At 34.2% G+C, this 21,672-nt stretch overlaps 1 protein-coding gene across 14 annotated transcripts in view; it reads left to right on the top strand.

The window, feature by feature from the left end:
- Positions 1-21,672, top strand: part of ASPH (aspartate beta-hydroxylase) — a 120,742-nt gene that overhangs the window by 31,183 nt on the left and 67,887 nt on the right. For 7 of the 14 annotated variants that reach the window (XM_063326933.1, XM_063326944.1, XM_063326940.1 and 4 more), the window contains 7 exons: positions 12,401-12,490; positions 13,887-13,961; positions 14,468-14,629; positions 15,340-15,399; positions 16,756-16,812; positions 17,319-17,363; positions 18,122-18,157. In XM_063326933.1, the coding sequence (XP_063183003.1) occupies positions 12,401-12,490; positions 13,887-13,961; positions 14,468-14,629; positions 15,340-15,399; positions 16,756-16,812; positions 17,319-17,363; positions 18,122-18,157 (525 nt within the window). The remainder of the gene's footprint in view (positions 1-12,400; positions 12,491-13,886; positions 13,962-14,467; positions 14,630-15,339; positions 15,400-16,755; positions 16,813-17,318; positions 17,364-18,121; positions 18,158-21,672) is intronic. The other 7 variants (XM_063326946.1, XM_063326945.1, XM_063326942.1 and 4 more) reach the window with 4 other exon arrangements.

Below are 21,672 nucleotides of genomic sequence, written 5' to 3'. Positions count from 1 at the left end.
GTGGAAAGCTGTAACAGCTTTGCCTTCTGATATGGTTATAGAATAATTATTTTAGAAGGCAAAGTGGCAGCTTTCTACCTACGGTTTTTGGTTTGAGAAGGAAATGGTTTGGTTTAGGAGCAAATTAGTAGCAAACAATATTTTTAATGAGGAAAATACATTGTTTAAGTGATGTGTTTTATAGCTAGTAAAGAATGAAAAATTAATGATGTTAAATTGGACATGGAGCTTTCATTAGCTACCTTCATATTCCTTACAGATTATTTATATTAAATATTACAGAGCTCCAAAAGTAAATGTCTGTGACTAAAGTTGTAGTCTTCCAATTTGGTCAACTCTTTTAGAAATATGTGGGATGTTTTGCTTTGCTATTTTCTCATGTTGGTAAATGTTTGATATTTTGACTGCCAGTGTTCAGTAGAAGTCTACAACCTTCAAACAAAATGCTGCATTAACCTTTGTAGCATAAGGTCTTGCTTGCTTTTTGTGATACTAATGTAAAGAAATCGTAGTGGGAGACTTAGTACCCATGTATCTGAAATGGCTGAGAACTTACGGAAGGTTTGAACCCCAGATTTCTGTGACCACCTTCAATAATATTTAATTTGAAAGTAAGACAGTGTTTTATATGGGGGGAGAGGGAATCACAACGCTCGTAATATATAGAATAACTTAGATTTGAATAGTATAAACTGAAAATTGTTTCCTTATCTGTTGAAATTCTTATTTTAACAACTTATTGCCCATACTTTTTCTCCTCAAAAAACAGCTTTTTTGAGAGCATGTTCAGTCTTTCATGCTGGAAATTTGTTTCAAGGTCAGTGAATAAGGCTTACCACCTGTAGGTTTCATTTTATGGTAATTTTGCATTATTAGTTACTCTCCATTGACTGGCTTTAGAAGAAATTGAATTTTTATGACAGTTATTCATATAGGTTACAGTTGGATGGAGGCGTAGAAGAAGAGTGCATTGAAGCATTAGAAGGATTTTCATTTCATTTCATGGTCAGATGGGGCGAAAAGACCACCTGTATTGTAAACATGGTTTGATTAGTATTTGAGAGCTGGGGAAAGCTGTTGTGTACAGTTCAGTCATTTTGGACAGGTGCATCCTATTTTCCCTGTTCAGTTGCCATCAGTTAAGCAGCTATCATAATGATGGCACAGCAGCATGAAATACGTTTAATACTGTCTGTCTTATGGTCAGTTAGAATGGATTCCTCAAGATGAGGCTAATAAAGGCAAAACTTGCTTGTTGGTTTCTTATATCTTCTCATATAAAGTGCAACATTAAGAATCTGTGACTTTGGGAAAGAAAATGCTTGCTGCCCCATGTATCAGATTTGAATTTTTCTTCTAATTTTAGAATTAAATAAGCAATTAAATAGGCACGAGATATTAAAGCAACTTACTGTCTTGCATTTGGGAGGGTTATAGGTTTTGGTATACCCGTCAGTCTGCATACAGGTAATGAGTTCAGTTTAAGGTAAGTGGGTGATAGCCTTCTGTCAATAAGCTATTCTGTTTAGCAGAAGAACTTGTATATCCAATGTAGCATATTATAAATGCAAAATAATAGTAATAATTATGTGCAGGTGCATATGCAAACAATCATAGTTTTTTCTGACTTGCAGTTCTGGAGAAGGAAAATAAAAAGGAGAGGAAAAAAAGGTTGATAACTGTTTTGCCTTACGGATTTGTATTTCCTTTTTTTAGTCCTGCAGTTTTCACATTGTTCCTAATTTTCTATGTGGTGAAGGGTTTGTTTTTTTTGATGGGACCTTATGCACAAAGGCAAGAGTCTGAACACAAGCCCTAGTGTTTAAAGTTTGACACTTTCTGTTCTGTTATCCGGGCTTTGCACAAATAGCAAATTCTCTCTGTCATCTGCTTAGTGCTAAGCTTGGCCATATGCTTTCAATGGTAAATATGAAGTAGCCTCTTCCTTTTTCACCTGTAAGTGGATAAGCCACCTTAAGTAGCTTACATTTGTTGCATGATGCTGCAGGTTAAAAGGGTTTATGCAAGTAGGTGGTGTGAAATCAATTTATAGGAATTTTTTCATGTGGCAAAACCTTTTGTATAGCAACGATATTAAAGTTTGAAGTATTATTAATGAGTAATATAAAATTTGCATATGCAAGTATAAACTTGTTTCTCAAGAACAATAAGAAGAAAGAATAAACAGGTTTCTCAATAGATTGTTAAATATGAGAACGGTATCAACATCAGTGAAACTGTTCAAAAAGAGTGCTTTGTGTTATCTATTATTTTTGTTTTACAATGCTTATCTTTATGAATAAAAAGAGTATTCATATCTTTTGATGCTGAAATTCTAAAGCTGTGCTCTCACTTGTGGCATTCTTTTTGTGGAGGTTGTTCTTGAAGATTTTTATGAGGAAAAAGAGAGGAAGTTACTGGATTTTGTTGCAGAATTGGAATGCTCTGTAATATTCGAAGTTTCAAAGAATCAGTTAAGATACTAAGTTATCTACCATTAAGCATTATGTAAAAATAGCCACTTTGACATGAATATTTAATTTTGATTATGACTGTTTAAAGCAGTTCTTTGGAAAATATTGGAAACCTATCCAGCTATGGTAACTTTGAAGTCTACTTTTTAATTCACTGACTCCAGTAGTAGCCGTTTCTGACATTCCATTATAACCGCAGATGTATTTATAAATTCTATGTTTCTTTTTGTATTGCCAGCACCAAACATTTATAATGTAGGACTGAGTGGAAAAAAGAAGGAACTTAAAAACTGGCCCAAACAAGTGTGAAGACACTTGAATGGGAACTTAAAATAAGAGTCTACAAGTTCAATTATGTTTCATAAAATTCTGGACGTTGCTTTGTGTGCCCCAAGACTGCGAGTGTCTTAAGTTTTTGCCAATGAGTTTACTTAGATTTCATCACATTGCTGTCTTGCAAAAGTGAAGTGATTTGCACCTATGTCTTGCTTCAGCCTGTTTGGGGCGTACAAATGAGACTTCCCTCTGCTGTAGCCATTGTAGGGACCCCGTCCAGGTGGAAATGAAAATGCAGCAGGATTTCTGTTTTGTGATTATTACATGACGTTAAGACTTCAAAATACATTTTTCTGCATACTTTTCCTGTAAGTTCATAACATGTTAAACTCTACATGATTTACAGAATTATGTTATCAACTATTAATTTGCTGAGAATCTTAACGCTATTCATTGTATTAAAGCAGGTTGAAACAAATCAGTGCTTGCCTGAATATTTAACAAGTGGAATACCAATAATCAGTGAACAAGTATTCTATAATCTTTCAAAGTAGTGCATATACTTGTATTTTAAAAAAATTAAAGTATCTGTATCATAATTTTTGTGTATACAGGTCTTTGTAAAATTTTGTTTTCCCTATCGAGACATGCTTTTAAGAGTGTATCTTAAAATATCCAGTAACATGTAATTTTACTGTGAAAATAAGGGAGGAGCTGGAAATTTAAATATGGCTTTTGTGCAACTTTGAGTACCTTTTATTATTTATATTTTGATTGATGCCATGATATAACAAAGTTGGAGTCTATTCATCCTTTTATATGAGAAAATTATTTACTTATTGTTCTACACACTGCTTAGAAGTAATAAGATTGAATAATGAATTTAGTCAAGTTAGAACTCCGGACTTCAGCAATGATGGTAATCTGTGAGGGAGGAGTTTAAAAAAAGCTTTCATATCCCAGGTATAAGTTTGTAGGAAATTGATGAAAAAACTGTATTTTTACCTGACTGACTGACTTTTAAGAAATTTTGCCCATAATGTCAATGCTGGATACTTTGAAAACATGAAAGATGGGAATTAGATGCAAGCTGGTTACAATGACTTTAACCGACTACATTCTTTAAATTTATGAATATATTTTTAGTGTAGAATAAGGGGGGGTGTTTTGGTTTGTTGTTTTTTTTTTTAAGAATAAATGTTGAGGTATATTGATGCAGTTTGCGTAGTTAATTGTTCTCTGGAAGCCTAAGCTCAAGGTTCGGATGTCCAATGTCGACGCGTTGTATGTCTGAATGAGAAGCCTAATGTTGAAACATGGGAATATCTCCTGTAGTTTAATAAGATTATGTATGAGTTTTAGAAATATATTTACCATAATTTTTCTTAACATTCTGGTTGGTTTATGGATAGCAATGTGCGTAATTTTTGTGGTTAAGGTAGTTGTGTTTATAGGGTTTTTGTCTTGATCCACAGCAGCATGATGCTGATAATCCAATCTCCTCTTACTGTATTAGAAAGATGAGGCTAATTATTATTTTGGGGTAGGCTTTTGCCTTAATGCCTCTTGTGGAGCTAGGTATAAAGCACAATGAAGATGCTGAATTACCTCAATTTCTGTTAGTTACAATGGGGAAAGAGGGCAGAACCTGATTTTGGAGAGTAAGGTTGTTTGTGTTTGTTTTTTTTTTTAATAAAAATCTTAACAGTCTTAAATAGTCTTAAGTAAAGCAGTAAGTATTTTAACTGAAATGAAATGACAACTGCTTTTTGGAATATGAGCAATACCTTTGCTAAAACACCTATTTTTCATTGGATGAAGAGACATAGATTGTATTTCATTGTAAGAAAATACTGTTTATATAATCTACAGTACATAGGTGCTTGAAGGTCTTTTGAGTTAATATGTTTATTAAATATTTATAAAATTCTATAGAAATATAAGTTAGTGGGTTTGAGAAAGAACTGGCACAATACCTAGCAGAGAAATCAGCTGGGATATTGGTCGTAATTACATGGCATCATGCTGTCTGGAGAGAACTGAGCTAGCTGTAAGAAATTATGAAGCATTTCAAGTAGCATGCATCTGGTAATGTGGCACTTTTCTTGGATTAATTAGTCTTCCATCTCAGAACTTTGGTGGTCTTGCTACTGAAGATGCTTTATTCTTAATGAGTTAACGTTTGGTATCTCTCCATAGCATTGCAGTGTGCTATGTAAAGATAACTTTTTACATGGCATGGCAGATTGGAAATTTTTATGTCATGTTTGTTGAACATCACAGATATGTTCATAACCTATTTCCATTTTGCAACAAATCAGGTGAGGAGCCAGGAGGGGTAGCCAAGAAAAAAACTAAAGTCAAAGGTATTTTTAATGTTCTCTTTCTTGTGGAACTTTATGCAGATAATGATGTCTGAAATGCATGTGCACTGCAAATACAGATTGCAGGTTATAATAATATTTACTAATACTAGCTATTTTGGCTAAGTCTTGTCTAATAGTGCAGCAAACTGTTATCCTCCCTGTTTTTCAGTAAGTGGTTTTTTTACTACCGATTATAATCAATGGCAACATGAGTGCTTTCCTAACTAGAGATTATATTTTGTTTGTGCAAATGTTTTTACAACAATTGTCTTGTTTGGATTATAAGTAGTTCATGTTAACTTCATATTTTGCATGTTTAAAAAAAAGTTCTGATGTATATGCAGATTTTGCTCTGTCTGAAATCCTCTTTTAGTTATCTTATATGAATTCATGATATTATATTGTAATTGGACTTGAGCCCCTTAATTTCTGCTTAAGTCTCTACTTAAATAGTTTCATCTATTTCTTTCTTATGAGAGGAGAAATTTAGGTAAAGATCGATGACTTCCTCTAGTACTATTTGCAGGATTGATTGCTGTAATTATATTTATAAATTTTCCAAAAGCTTAAAGTAGGATAGCTTGCAACCAATGTATGCCATGTATTTATTTATAATTACATTGCTGTATGAACAAGACATAATGGTCTGAACGTGTCCAGTGCAACAGAGAGACTAAAAGAAGGTAATTAGCCTCAGCAAAACACCAAACTGCCAGGTATACTTCAGGTGCTTGACTTTTTAGGTCTGCTGAGTTATCTCTCCACAGCATGGTGCTATGTAAAGAACACAGTCTCTTTGTTGCATTAAAGACACTTAGACTTCAATGTGTTTTTTCTAGCGGTATGTGAAAGATGCATGCTGTTTGTAATCCTAAGTCTCATTAAGAAAAAAGTGCATTTGCTGAGGGAAGCTCTCATGCTCATATGAATGTGACTTTTCTTAGCATCTTGCATGAAAGTGGAAATTTTTAGCATTTGTTCCACGTTGTGCTTGGTATGACTTGGTTGCCAATCATGTGTTTCCGAGAACGTAATAAATGTCATTTAACAATTCATTCCTGAGTTTTGCATTATTTTTCAATGTTTGGTATGAGAATTAAGCAATGCCAAAAAGCAGTTGGAAGGAAAAGTGATTTTATTCATTTTAGACTGAGCTGTGTGATTGAATTGTTCACTCGACAGAAATGTTACACAGTGGTTAGAGGCAGATGTTACCGGAGGAATGTTGTCACTTGTCTGCTTTTTACCTCAACAGACTGCAGTTTCTCTCAAAAGCCTGAATAAAAATTCAGCTGTTGTATTTTATATGCAAAATCTTTGTTTTTTTAATAATGTGGGAGTACTAATTTTAAAATTAAATAGTATTATTAATAATTAAGTATTAATAATTTATTAATTTAAAATTATTATTAATAATTAAGTATTATCTTAAAAATTAAATTTAAAATTGAATACAGAGATTTAATGGAAAAAATTCTAAATTTTATTGAGTTAAAAATTCCTTATTCTGGAGAATGCTCCTGGTACTGACAAATTTTTTTGGAAACTGTGGGCAAAGTGGAAGTAAATATTGAACATTTACATTTCAAGGATGCTGTTCTGACTGTTCTTCTGATATATTATCCAGATACCATGTCACAGCCAAATCTGAATTGAAATAGAGAAAACAAGCACAAAAGATACAACTCCAAAAGTAAAATCAACAAAAAAGTATTACTAATAATGCTAGATATGGAAAAGCAAAGATGTAAGAATCAATGTACAATTCTTACCTTGATTTCACTGAATATGGTCAAACCAAGTTAACTTTTTTGGACTTAATTTAATTCATCAGGACATTGGTGTTTCTTCTTGAATGTTGTGTAGTTATTTCTTTTTTTTTTTTTTGTAAAATATATACTTCAGATACATTTTAAGATACGTACATACTTCAGATACATTTGGCGTAATCTGAGGTAACAAAGTTAGTAAAATGTAGTATACATTTGTGCTATAACACTTTCAGTTGTAGTTTTAGAAAGTTCTGAAGATTGTGGGGAAAAAAATTCTTTTGGTGGTGCTTTTAACATTTCTGGCTCCTGCAATTGTCATACTGTTGTCAAAAATTCAAAATTTACTCTGATTTTCCTGCTCACAGAGAGAACTGGTTTTAGCATTCTGCAGCAGTTACTTAACAGTAAGATAATAGAGGCATGGTTTTCACTAGTTTAATGCTTTATTCAGATGCAGTTGCAGTAAGCTAAGATTATTGGCTGGCTGCATGGTGTGAGATATTGCCCAAAGTCAAAACTAATTTGTTTAAATTGCTTAAAGCTTTCATAGTTAATTTTACAAGTTTAAATTGGCATCTAACAAACACTAAGTAAGAATTTGATCAAAGCTTTTGGATAGTTGTTCATAAGATGTTTTCTGATGTAAGAATGCTTCTCTTATTGAACATTTCCTCTTTTTTAAATTAAAATCTAAAAAGTAAAAGAAGCTATTAAAGAGCCGCTCAAGAAATTAAGGGAGAAGCAGGAATCCAAGAAGGAGGAAATCAAAGATGAGGAAGAAAAAAAGAAAGCCAGGAAAGGAAAAGATGCTACTGATCGAAAGGACAAGAAAGCTGTTGATACGAATAAATTAAAGAAAGATTCTGACAAGGCTAAAAGAGACAGAGGAAAGGAAAAGGAAAAAGGCCTAGACAAAAATGTGAAATCCAAGGAAACTACAAAAAAATCAACCAGTGAAAAAGATGGTACTATTCAGGTGGGAAAAGACAAAGAAACAAAAAAGATAGTTAAAAACCCATCCAAGGAAGACAAGAAAGAAAAGAAATAAGCAGAGTTACGGTTCTCTAATGAGAAACAGACCTCAAGAATGAGAAATTCAGCATATTTATATGAATGTGGTAAATATGGCAATAAGATGATAATGTTTTCTGGAAATAAGTGTGAACGAAGGCTATATATAATATTTTTTTTTTTTTTTTAAATCAAGAGTGTACTGGCATTATAAGCACAAAGCAAAAATGTCTGCTGTGAAACTCAAATATGTACATATGTTAATATGCCTAGCTAACAATGTGTTTTGAAAAAAAAAATGTGAAATTGATGCTGATTACTTCCAGCATACTCTAAATCTGTGGTTTGGTTTTTTTTCCCTTCCTTTGCTTCCTTATATTAAAATGCTATTTTCTTGATGTGGGGGTGAAAGTGTAATGTTGTATATCAAATTCAAGTTTAAAAACAATATTAAGAGGATTATCTGGACACTCGTAGTGGAAACTCAAAAGAAAATATTTCTGTTTCACAAAAAACAACCAAGAGGAGCATTGATGGAATGTATTGTCATAGGAACTTAGCAAATAAATGCAAATTATTCCCTGCTAAGCTTTTTTTCCCCTAAGTATACTGAGAAAACTATTTTATACACAAACACTCAAATGAACTTTAGTGTTGCAAATATTTATGAGACTTTAATGTACACACAGTCAAAATGTTACAACGCTTTTGTTTATTGATCCTGTGACAATATGTTCTGCTTTTATTCCTTCTTTTGTTTATTTATTTTTTTAGCTATCTTTAGGTCTGAAGACTTGATTCATTTTCACTTTTCAGTTATCTGTGTCCGATTTCTCTGAGTTTTCCAAGCTTCTGGTAATCAATACTTAGGAAAATTAGGCCACGTGTTTCACCATTGATGGGCGTTGTCAAATTCCAATCACATTCTAAGAAGTGATACGCTACGACTACTGTATTGTGGTTGAACTTGATTAGAGAACAGCGTATGGGTTTTTGCAACAATTATTTTCTTCAAATAACACTTTTCATGTACATGATACTTCTGTAAGCAAGCTCCTGTGTTAGTTTGCTTTTACAGCTTCTGTATTTTTAGCACTGGGGAATGATTTATCCAGCAGTCTCATTAGAATAAACAAAGTTACAAAACATTTCTGCAGAGATATTTCAGTATGTTATTGAATCTATACTTGCTTTCAAGTTTATATGGGAAAGGAATGCTTTCTGATTTCATTAGGCAAATATTTGTCCTGGTTTGCTTAAGTGTATTGAAATAATAAATGCACAATAAAATTACACAATATTCAGAACAAAATCTGTAATGAAAGTTGAAGATTTATTATTGTTATACTGCATTATTATTTTAAAGAAAACAAAACTAAGGTGTGAAACGGAGCATGAGTATATGCATGTGAGTAGTGGTGTAAGATTAAAGTCCTGGACATTGATTCTGCTTATGGTTTTGCTTAAGGTTTGTGTATAACAGTTGTCAGTACACTTGCCTCAGACTTTCCATACAGCACATTTGTGTCTCTGTGAGAACACTTTGATCCCTAGAGGTAGAAGATGTGGTAATAGGGTAAGATATAATCTGCTCGGTTTTAGTTTTTCTTAGAGGAAACATGAAAAGTAGTTCAGATAAAAGTTGTAGAAAATAGTATGTTAGCTTAAGATTCTAGCTGTGGTAATTAACAGAGATGATATATCACACTACTTTCTAAATATTTGTACATGTGTGAAGAAGGAGGGGAAGATTGTGTGTGTGATGAACACTATAGTACTTAGCAAAAAACTTGACAGAATGAAGATCTAATAAATGTACATGCATAATGAGCATTCTCTTTTAAGGTTTCAGTGATGGTAGATGTGTTTTTTCATCTTTGCTCTGATAAGTGTTAAGATACATATTTGACAGAGGAACACTCAAATCACGCTTCTCAAGAACAGTGGCACAGTGGTATAGTGCACATGTAACACAAGCTGGAACTGTCTGGGAGTGAAATTTGGAATGAGTAGCCTTTCTGATTAACGCATTAGTGTATCTATGACCCAAAGTTTATCTGGTTCTAAAAAAGTTTGGGTTTGGGGTTTGTGGTTTTTTTTTTTGTTGTTTAGCTGTTTTTTTTTCCCCAAAGAACGCTTTATTTGAGCAGCACTCTGAGCTATACAGCCAGCCACACAATAAAATGAGATTTTGCCCCAGAGATCTATTGTGCTGTTGTATATCTCTGTGAAATATTATTGTCATTCAGTTTAACGTGGCAAGTTACTACATAAGCTCAAAATGCACCGCACAATTAAAAACTGGGTGCACCTTTATTTTGATAAAAAGATGAGAGAAAATAGTATCTTACAAAAAGTAAATGACTTATATTACATACTCAACAGGATTTAATAGGAATCAGTGATAAACACAATAGATGTGTATAAAGCTTGAAAGCAAAGTTGAGAAATGTGCAAGCAAAACAAATAAATACTCTTGCTAGTCCCTTCTTTCCTTTTACACGCTCTTAGTCCTTGTTGGCTGTGAAATACTTGAATATCTTTTGAAATGCTTTGAATCTATTTATTGTTCATGAAGCAGAGCCAGTGGTCATCTGGAATTGGAGATGTGGGTTACCAGAACATATGAGGACTTCTTTAAAGAGGTGTATATGTAAGGGGAAGTGAATTTGTGAAAGCAGGGTGTCTATTTCTACGTTTCCGGTTTCTGAAGTGCGAGACAGTGGCTAACATAAGTAACTGGTTCTATCTCAATATGTAATTAAAGAAGATTGTAGAAGGAAGTAACTTCTTACTCTTGTAGTAATTAATATTACTGAAGCAAAATATAAATGTAAGTTTTAATAATATTTTTGAATATTTCAGTAGTTTTTAATGACACAGAAGAAAAATTGGCAAAATTGAAGTGTAAATTTGGCTTTTTTCCTCTAGCTTCTAGTCTTGACTGCTTAGTAATGGATTCTTAGTTATAATACTTTTAGATATAAGCTAACTACTTATCTTCAGGTAATTTAAATAGTGTAAAAATGTGTAAGTAGGATTAATTCTGTTTGTTCACATTGAATGTGTTTTTCTCACAATGCATAAAATAATAAAATCTTGCTAGTTCACACAAAGTTATTTTGAGGCATACTAGTCCTATTTGTATTGAGATATTTTTTAGTCCAGTAGAAACCTAGTAATATTAGTTTCTCTTAATTTTATTGACTTGAAATATAATACTTACATTGTTCCACTTGAAGTTACTTTCACAAGATTGTTAGCAGTACAGGAGTGTTCGTTACAGTGTAGCCTCTGTTTTCATAATTACCATTTTCTATTGATTTCTGTGTATGCATCTCTTGAGAAACCAATTTGGTTTGGGCAGTGTGTGTGTTTATTTAAGAATGTAGTTGTATCTTAATTGACTTTGGAACTTATACCTAAATATGAACCTAGGAAAAATGACATAGGAGAATTCTGTCTGGAAGGGACTTCAGTCGATTATTATTCCAACATCCTGCTCAAAACAGGGTTATCTCTGAGGTATGACCAGGTTACGCTGGCCGTTATCCAGTGTGGGCTTTAAAACCTCTGAGGATGGGAATGCACAAACTCTCTGTGCAGCTTTTTCCATTGATTTGTTTGTCCTCGTAGCAGGGGATGTGTGTGGGTGCATGTGTGTGAATAAGTTTTTTCTTATACCCAATCTTGAAACTCTCTTATTTAAGTCTTGCTTGAATCCTTCCTAAAAGATAGTTGAGAGGTGGATTAGGCTAATACCAATGCATTCTTTCTTGAGGATGTGGTGTCTTAAGATGTGGTATAACCTTTCAAGGCTATGAGTTATCTTGATCTCTTACTATGGTGTTGATCATTGCTGTTATGGGTTGCTTTCTATTCATTATGCTTTGATCTAGAAAGACTCTGTGGTATAGATAGTAAGTATCTTAGTGGTGAAATTCTGTCAGTCATATTTTTTCAGTAGGAATTTAATTGTCAAAAGAAACTGGAGATTGAGATAACCGTATTTTGAAGAAACTGCAGTTCTCTTAATCAAATCTTCTAAGATTCAACATACGAATTCAAAATTCCTCTTCTCATTCTGAGCAGCATGTTATAATGTTCAAATTAGTTCTTCATAAAACCTATAAAATTGATCATGTGAAGTACTTTTTGCCCAAAACCAGAAAAAGCTCCTCCCTATTTTTCTTCCGGATGCTGAATCGATGTTGAGAATAGCGTAGGCACTTTTCTCGGTTATTTTGAAATAACTTAAATTTCTGCCCCTTTTTCCCTTAGTTGTATGTTTGTCTTCAAAACATATTTGTTTATTATCTGAATATACCTTAGTCTTTGTATATATCACTGTGTATCAGGACAGCCCTGTAATTGTGATTTATTGTTTGAATACGTTTTGGAGAGTTTATTGACAGTTAATACAATTAAAGCAACTTTCTTAGTTTATAACTGAATCAGATCAAAGAGAGCATAAAGTTAACTTTATAACTGAAAAATGCAGGCCTTAAAGAAAGATCTGTCCCAGCACAGCCACCATCACAAGACTCTGAGGAGACCATCCAGCCTGCTGAGAAGTCATATGTCGAATCAGGTAAGGCCTTTTGCAAACCATAGATGAAACAAAAGACATGATGCTTCGTTTGAATTAGAATTCTGTTTCTTCAGCACGTGAACTCATTGTGTTATTTCTTTGGGTAGCAAAATAATCTTTCATTGCTTTTACGTGTTGCTTACTCCGCTATAGTTTATTTAGTGGGAGCTACTGTTCATAACTTTATATAAATTACTGACCATGAAAAGTTTATAGTTTAAATGTATAGAACGCATTCTTGTCAGCTCTCGTGGTTACTGTTGGAACCATACAGCATCAGAATAACTTTCTGCTGGTGTACAGTTGTGGTTTTGGTACGTATGCAATAGTATGCACAGCATACAAATATTTGCAAATATTTTCAAACAAATTCTATATTCCGTTTTATTGACCATATGCTCCACATTTATGGGTTATTGTGTTAGGTTCACACAAACACCAAGTAGGATAAGCCCCTTCAAGGAAAAGGAAAATATATATACTCTCTGAATAACACTAAAATGCAAATCATTTATCTGAAATCTGACACGTAAAAATAGTTTTTTTTCTTGAATTCCTCTTGTACCTAATAAATTTTACTAATACTCATGAGATTTTTAAAATGTTTATTTTTTTTCAAGACTAGAAGCTGCATTTATTATATTTATGATATAATACTGGTTTTAGTAGAAAAGTGAATATTGATTTATCTTAAAAAGTTGCTTGTTGGATTTTTTTTGTCTGTTTGTTGTTTATTGTTGGTGGGTTTTTAAGTTGTATACTGTGTATGCTATTGCATTTATATGAAGGCAACACTTCATACAAATTCCTGTTATGCCTTGGGCTGGTGTGTTAGATGACAATCACTTGTCCCAGAAATCAGTTTGTGATTCATTCTGCTGTGAATTGCCAGGAGAAGACCTTGATATTGTAATGTTAGTATATATTTTCCCTGTTTATAAAACCAACAGACCCCCACTTCTGCAAGTGACATTTTGTTATCAAATATGACATGCCAGTGCTGCTGCCTAAATGGCAAGAAAGTAATGGATGAAAGCATTAGTAAAATAACTACTTAGAGAAGAATTCTTGGTTTGAATAGTTACCTGAAGTTATTAATGTTACTGCCACTGAGAAAAAAGATATGTGCAGAAAATCCAGTGTAGATAAATTTTTCTAATTCATCTTCAGAAAGAATCTGATGTGATTGATGCAGTACTTCCCCTATTGGAGAGTAAGCAAAACCAAATTGGTTCTGTAATTGCGTGAGTTGCAGAGGTTCACCAAGTCAATCTCTATGGAACTTTATGGAATGGAGTAAGAACTTCATGGAGACAACTAAAAGCTGCAAGCCTTGAGCTAATGTTAGACTTTGCCTTTTGCACTTACCTTCACTGCATATTTATGATCCTTTTAGAGCTCAAGAATGCTGACGTAGAATTGGAAGAAGAAATTCAGTCTGTTCTTCATGAAGCGCTCCATTCCCAGCCTGGTAATGCATTAGCACTTAGAAATCACTGAAGAATTTATAAATACTGCCATAGGCTAGACAAATCTCAGAGTCTGGTTTTGGTATGCACTTAAAGTACTTTTGCCTGCACAAAACGTTCTAATCAGCTAATTTGTCATCTTCAAGAAAATTCAGAAAGTTCAGTAACCAAATAGTAAAACTGTGGCCTCTTACCCAGAGGTGTTTGACAGCAGTAGCTCAAATCAGTCAGCTGACAAGAACTTGCTCAAGATACTGCATATAGTGCAAGAATGGGTAAACAGAGGTGGCTTTTGCTGTGGTTTTCTCCATGAGCAAAGGCAGCACTGGGAAGTCAGTGCAGATACTTTGAGTTTATACTGCTGTAACGTGCAGACAAGTCTTCTGACTTTCTGTTCCCTTTGGAGACTACCTGAAAAACACAACAGATGTGCTGAAGACGGAATATTTGTTGGTAATAGAATTTACCAAAGAGTATCTATTCTCTAACAATCTGTATTGTTGATTAGGAGAGAAACATGAAGATGTAGACGAAAGTATAAATGACCAGTGGCAAGCAAAGGAAGAAATACATGGAGAAACTTTTGAAGCTCCTGCAGCAGATGACTTGCTCAGAGAATTAGAGAATGAAATGCCAGAAGCATATGAGACACCAGATTCAGTTCAGAAAGGTATCTGGATGACTAAATATACTTAAACTTTGCCAAAACCAAGAACAGACAAATGGAAATATATCTCACTAAATCTTGACCCTTAATTTATACTTGCAATAGAAACTTAGCAAATATCAACTACAGCAAGTATTATTTAGCAAATAAATACTGTTTTAAAAATCAAAACGGGATATTTCAATCCCATGTATTTTGGAATATAGGTAGCTATGTATTTTTGTTTACTTACTGCTGTACTGGCTTTCAACCAAACAAATTAATCTTGCTGCAGCTATGCATATCTTCCCCCAATAAAGTGTCTTCTGTAATATCTGTATGGAGTCTGCTTCTGGACTTCCTAGTTGATTAAACTCAATTTTAAGAGTTTATTAGCACAGCCTTTTGTAGAGAGACTTCTCCCTCCGGTTTCATTCTGATGTGGCTCTCTAAAAGAACTGTACATGAACTGTTTTGCAAGTCCTGCTGAGAACAGAGCATCATATAAAGAAGATACTCATATCCTACTGCCCTGAGGCATTGACAGGATAATAAAAATTGTTTGTATTCAAAATATAAAGTAGAATCATATGATCTAAATCCAACTTAGGCAAAAATATTTCTGAATGCTTTTTATCTGCAGTACTGAAAATTTTACATATATCTTAATACCTCTTTTTGAAAAACTCGTGTAATGGAGGTCATCTGTTTGTAAATGCATCTTTGTTTCTTAGATGCTGATCTTTTGGTAGATGATCTTGGAGCAGTGGAGTCTGAACCATATGAAGCTCCAGGTATCATTTTGTTTTTCCAAACTTAGTAACATTTGTTTTCTGCCTCAATGTAGCAAATTATATGAGAAAGCAAAATAGAAAAGGTTAGACTGGTTTAGTAATACAAAATTGGGGAATTTTTTTTTTCTCCAAACAACTGTTCTTGATTGTCTTGGATATTTATAGTCTGACTCAGATGACTGTATCACATTTGCTATTGCAAATGATTCTTAAAAAGAAGGGATGATAGGTATGGAAGCCTTGCTCTAATTTGTGCAAAAATTTCATTTTTACCTTTTTATGTGTTTCTGGCTGTTGTGTGTGATTGGGATCTGTAACCTGTCACCTTTCAGAAGGGTCCAGTTTGTAACCTTTCCTTCAGGACTGTTTGTTTCTTTATGGCCAATTACGCTATCTGAGAGTGAGTCAGCACCAAGGACTCCATTCTGAATTGTCCTTGCACTGTCTTTCTGCACACCCTAATTCATCTTTAAAACTTTTTGAAAATTTGTCTGGATTAATCCAATTAGCTTATAGTCATCTTCATATTGTGCTTGGTACCACAAGATGAGCCTTAGCTCATCTTGCCTGTAATGAAGAAACATTGAGTGGTTATTACAGTTTCCCTACTATCTGATAAGTATTTTCTTCTGGGTGTTAATAACACTTCTTTATAGTACAGGGCGGCCTCTTCCATTTGTATTAGACATTGATTTCTGTTTGGACTAGGCTTCTTACCTTTGGCTCAATGTTTGTTCTGGACGTCACAGTCTTGTTTGATGCCAAATATGATATAAAATTAATTTTATTTGTTTGATACAGCTAAAACTGCTTATTTCTACCTTTGCGGGAGATTACTGTGTTTCAGTTACCGATTTAGAATCCAAGCTGCAATGCTTCTGAAGTAAAAGGATTGTTACTTTACCTTCAGTACCATGTGCTGTCAGATGTATCATACTGAGTATGTTAATAACATCACAAAGAATTGTAGTCACAGAAGAGTAATCCACATATTTAGCTATGCAATGAAAAAAAGTAAATTGCTCTAAATTTGTGGTGCCAGAAGGGAATGTGAATATTTCTCAAGATCTGATTTCTGGCTCTTATCTTGTGTTCTGTGGCTTTTGTGGATCTATTTTTCATACTGAGGGTATAACAGAGGACTAGAAGAGGAGAGGATGGCCCAACACCTTCCATTAAATTGCCATGTGTCAAGTTGCAAGTGTCTGTAAGGTTTTCATTTGTCAGTTTTCAACTAGGGAGCTACGTTTAGCTATTGGCAGACACATTATGGAAGCAAGTTAAAATCACTGAGTATTAAAAATATTTAATATTTCTAATTTCAAAAATATGTCTTTTTTCATATTTAATTTACAGTTTCATATGAGTATGATATGGATGTGGAAAAGACAGTAACTGATCCAGAAGCTCCAGGTTTGTAAATTTTAATGATTTCAGATTAATAATATAATCATTTATATATTTTTAAACACACTTCAAAATAACGCGTCATATCGACTGTTTAGTCACAGTTTTATTTTCGAGCAGTTTTTCAGGTAGTTTCAAATAAGCCTGATTTTTGCAGCTGTGTTACCATAACAGTTGTGAAGACAGCACTCCATGAATCCAATCACAAATATTACCTAAATACCTTGTTCTGTCAGGCGTCTTCCAGTTTAATCAGTGGGTTATCAAAGGCCTATTAAAAGCCTACATACAAATTTGCATGAACTTATTATATAGCGTGACTTATGATGTTTACCCTGATGTGTTTTACAATCCAGCCGTCACTTTCAAATAAAACATCGTGGTATTAATTCAATATGTTTAGTTCTGTTATTCTTGAGATAAATATTTTACTTTTTTGACTTATCTTATGCTATTTAGCTGTTGCATGAAAACTTGATTAGAATATAAAATACTAAGTATTTTTATTAAAGGTGACTCTGAACTAATGCTAGAAGATGCTACTGAACATTACACAGGTACAGTCCAAAGCCTTAATCCTCTCTATTGAAGTTTAATTGAATTTTGGCCCTAAACCAAGACAAAGAAAAGTTCAAAACATTGGAGCTTATAGATAGCATCAGTTCCTTAGTAAGTTATTACATCTATATTTTTATTTACATTTTGAAAAAATACAAAGACCTACATGAATACTGCTTTTCTGTAATGTCAACCAAATAGGCAGAATAATATTTTGAGAGTTAAAGTTCCAGGAGAAAGGATGGTTGCATTTTAAATTGCATAGATGTTTTTGTGTGGATAAAAAGTAATCTGAATTTGTCAAAGAAGTTGAAGTTAGTGTGGTAAGTGTCAGGAAAAAAGTAGTACCTGTTTAAAAAAAAAAATAAAAAATTAAAAAGCAAGCAAGCCATAACAAGCAGATTCCAAAATCCCACTGTCAAAGTTTGCTGTGTGTAGAAATGATTTATGAGTATTTCCATTCTGAATTGTAGGTAATTTGTGATGATTTAACAAACTGTATAAGTAAAGCCTGCTTGATAGTGCTTTTTCTTTTTTAGTCTGTCTTGTGATGCCAGAAAATTATTCAGTTCTTTCACAGGATCTTTTAGAAATCTTTAACTTTAAGCTCTTATTAACTTCAATACGGTATAAAATATTATAGTTTTGAATATCTTTTTTTTTGTCCTGAATAACCTTGACACTGTATTATTTATGTGTATTTATTGTCTTAAAATTATGTGAATTTTCATACTGATTTTTTTTTTCCTTTAAACAGATGATGGAGTGCATGGGGATTATAATGAAGACCATGGTATGACAACTGCTATATTTACTGAAGTGATAGTATCAAAGTCTTTCGTTAATATGGAAGTGAAATTACTTTTTCTTTAAATTTTCCATGCTGTCACATTACTTTGCAGGTTCTTAACCCAGGGTTCTGTTTGTTCTATGTTCAGACTCCCTGTGTATGTAAGCAGTCAATCGGTCTTTATCACTGGAACAACTGTAGAGTATGTGTATAGATTATATTCCCATATTGGTCCTCTTTGTCACACTTTATGCTTATGTGGCATAAGAATGTCGAAGACACTGCATGTACTTTTTCTTTGAAGCCCTGGCCAAGTCAGCTGTAGTTCATTGCATCAGCATACCTCAGTGTTACCTCTTGTCCGTAACTACTAGGTCTTCGGAGGTTACTCTGTCTTAGTTTGATTTGGGTAATGATTTGCTAATGATTGCTGAGACCAAATCAAAAAGTAAAGATGACGACTATTGGTCACAGTCTTGAAACAAAGGCATGTGGTTGTGATTCCTTCTTTGAGATCCTTCTGGGGGCTACTGTACTTCAGAAAAGTTAAGCATATCTTCAAAGCACCCTTGTTTATTGTCTATTTTTATGTAACCTGAGCAAAGGACAGAAATTCTTAACCTCAAATTATTTGAGACAGAAAAGTTTGAGGTTTGTTCTTTGTCATTGGGTGGAAATTCTGACATCCACCTTTGGGATAGAAGTCAAAATCCCATTGAAAGACTTTCAGTGGCCCAAAGGTGTATTCAGCCCTTATTCCATGTCTTTCTCAGGCTGCAGAAAATAATTATTTGCTTCAGCTGTGATGCCCTGGACAAAAGGTGTCAGCATCAATAGGATGGAAAAGCAAGAGAGACCTAGCTTTTTCCCTGGGCTTATTGTTTACTCTCCTTTCCAGCATATAGTTATTGTACAATCAGATCCTAATCAAGAATCACTTCTCTTGCTTCTTACACATAGATAGGAAGGAGGAGTGCAATTTATAATCTTTACTTTTCATGCTGCTTCAGTATGTAGTGGTGATATGAGCAGAGAATGTTTCCATGTTCCCTACCCTTGGGAAGAGTCATCTTTACCTGCTTTTGGAGTGAGGTGATCATGGAGGTTCCCAAGTTAATTTGCATCAGTTTTCCATAGAATCAGTTCCAAAACTATTTCATATTCTGCAGTATTCCGTGGCCCCAGCGCAATAACAATGATTCTCTATTTTGTGAGTAGTTCATGTGCTTCTGCAAGCATGATTGCTGTGTGCTCCAATACAAGTTTTAAATAGTATGAGATAAATCATATTTAGGTTTTTTTTTTCTACTCTTTCTTTACTATACCAAGTCCTCTGATTAGGCTGATAAAGAGAATAGGAAGTTCCATTCTTTTTCTCAGAAGGAAATTCCAAGGTAGGAGGCGATTGTCAAAAAATTGTTATTCTTCGCTACTGAATTGTCAGTCTTTTTTAAGCAGGGAATTTTGCCTGCACTTCAATATAACCCGTGATAAATGGTTTTTCTCTTGATAAAAGTTCACCTTTTCATGGCAGAATTTTGCCTTGCTTTCAAGTTCTTCCTTCAAGACGTTCTGGTCATGAGAGAAAGCACAATGCTTCCTTTTTACTTTTTAGAGGAATTTCATTTGAAAGCTCTAGCCTGGAGCAATGTAGAAGAAAAAGACCAATCAGGTAACGCATTGAGTGTTCTTGGCATTTCCAAGATTTCATTGTTTTCCCCGTCCCCCTTCCTCCCTCGTCCTCTCATCTTGAAAGTTACATGAAGTTACTAAGATAGTTGGAATTCCGCTGTTCCAAGGGCAGACCTGTGTACAGGCACCCTTATTTTCAGGTGATCATTGGCATCTCAGAAATAACCAGAGAAAATCATCAGAAATTGCTATCAGGATCCCTAGAAAAGATGAAAGACACAGCTAGGGAAGAAAGTCTAATCACAGTCAGTCCTAAAAATTCATTTTAAGTTGTCAGTCCTTTAAGGTTTGAGCTAACCAGCCAACCAGTTGCCCTCTACAACTACCTGAAAGGAGGTTGTAGAGAGGTGGGTGTTGGCCTCTTCTCCCAGGTGAATAATGACAGGACCAGAGGAAATGGTCTGAAGTTGTGGCAGGGGAGGTTTAGATTAGATATTAGGAAGAATTACTTTACTGAAAGAGTGGTCAGGCACTGGAACAGCCTGCCCAGGGAGGTGGTTGAGTCACCATCCCCAGAGGTATTTAAGAAACGTCTAGATGTCGCGCTTCAAGGCATGCTCTAGTGGCAGAGATCATAGGTTGTTTGGTTGGACTAGATGGTCTTAAGCGTCCTTTCCAACCGTGAAGATTCTGTGATTCTGTAACCGTGGATGTCTCTGAAGATGTGCTGAAAGATGTGAGCCATCTTTCTGTGACATGCTGGTTTTTTATTCTGAGCTGTCTATCCAGTTTCAGGGCATGGGAGTTGTAATTGTTCATGAATGTGTGGTACACACCACTTTAGCAGTTCTTGTACATAGTTTTCATCTCTGTTGTCTCCTGGCCCATCTTTCTTGTACCTTTCAACATGCTTTTGGTTGTATCAAAATGAAACAGATTTGCTCTTTTTCAGAAGAGAGTTTTTAGCACCAGTTTTCTAAAGTCAAAGAAGGGATGGAGTTCCATCATGGAGATACATTTCTCTCAAATGTAAAGCTTGTGTTTTTCACATTAGCTCCATAACATCCACAAGAAGATTCATGTTAAAGCCTCAGATGCAAACATCTGAGAAACCAGCAGAAGTATAAGCTTCTCTATTCTAGAGTCAATGCATCTTCTCCATCTCTATCACATGTGTTTCCCCTCTGACGGCAGACCCTCTGATGCCATATTTTTTTTCCAATCATGGTGCTTTTTAGAATTCTCGGAAAGCTGAGAGGGCAGTGCCAAGATGATTGTTGGCCAGAGCAGTTCAACCAGTTCAGCTTCTTTTCTGACTCTTGCTACGACTAGGTTCTTGGTTCTTAATTCAAATCAACTATGACTTGGTTCTTAATTCAAATCAGTGACTAGCTGTAACAGAATTGCAGTGTCTGTTATCGCTTCTACCTTGCATGGTGTCGGGAGAAACTGAAGGTGTTTGGCATATTGAAAGGAACCGTTTCTTCATACCTTCTGCAGTTATTGCTAATGCTAAAAATTCTTCAGTTGAAATGAGTGTATATGCCCACGGTGAAGTGTGTAAATGGATTGATCGTGTAACTTGGAATGCAGGAACTCACTTATTGTATGCAAGTTTCAGTAGTTTTATGAAAAGTTTTATACAATTTGTGGCAGTGAAACTAGAGAAAGAAGGCAAATTTGTGATTTTCAGTAGAAATGAAGAGGGTTTTTTTTTTAACGAATATGCTGTAAGAACTTTTTTAAGGCATGGAGGGGGAGCTAAGTGACTATTAGTGCCTTTTAAGATAAAAAAAAGTAGAAAGATTTTATTTCTTAAAAAAAAAAAAAATTATTTTCTAAAGTCTTATGTAAATAACCTTTTTCAGAGGAGGGTTAGTACCTGT

This window comes from Chroicocephalus ridibundus, chromosome 2 (genome assembly GCF_963924245.1).
Source record: "Chroicocephalus ridibundus chromosome 2, bChrRid1.1, whole genome shotgun sequence".
In the NCBI taxonomy this organism is placed as follows: Eukaryota; Metazoa; Chordata; class Aves; order Charadriiformes; family Laridae; genus Chroicocephalus; species Chroicocephalus ridibundus.
This window is presented reverse-complemented; position numbering and strand designations above follow the sequence as displayed.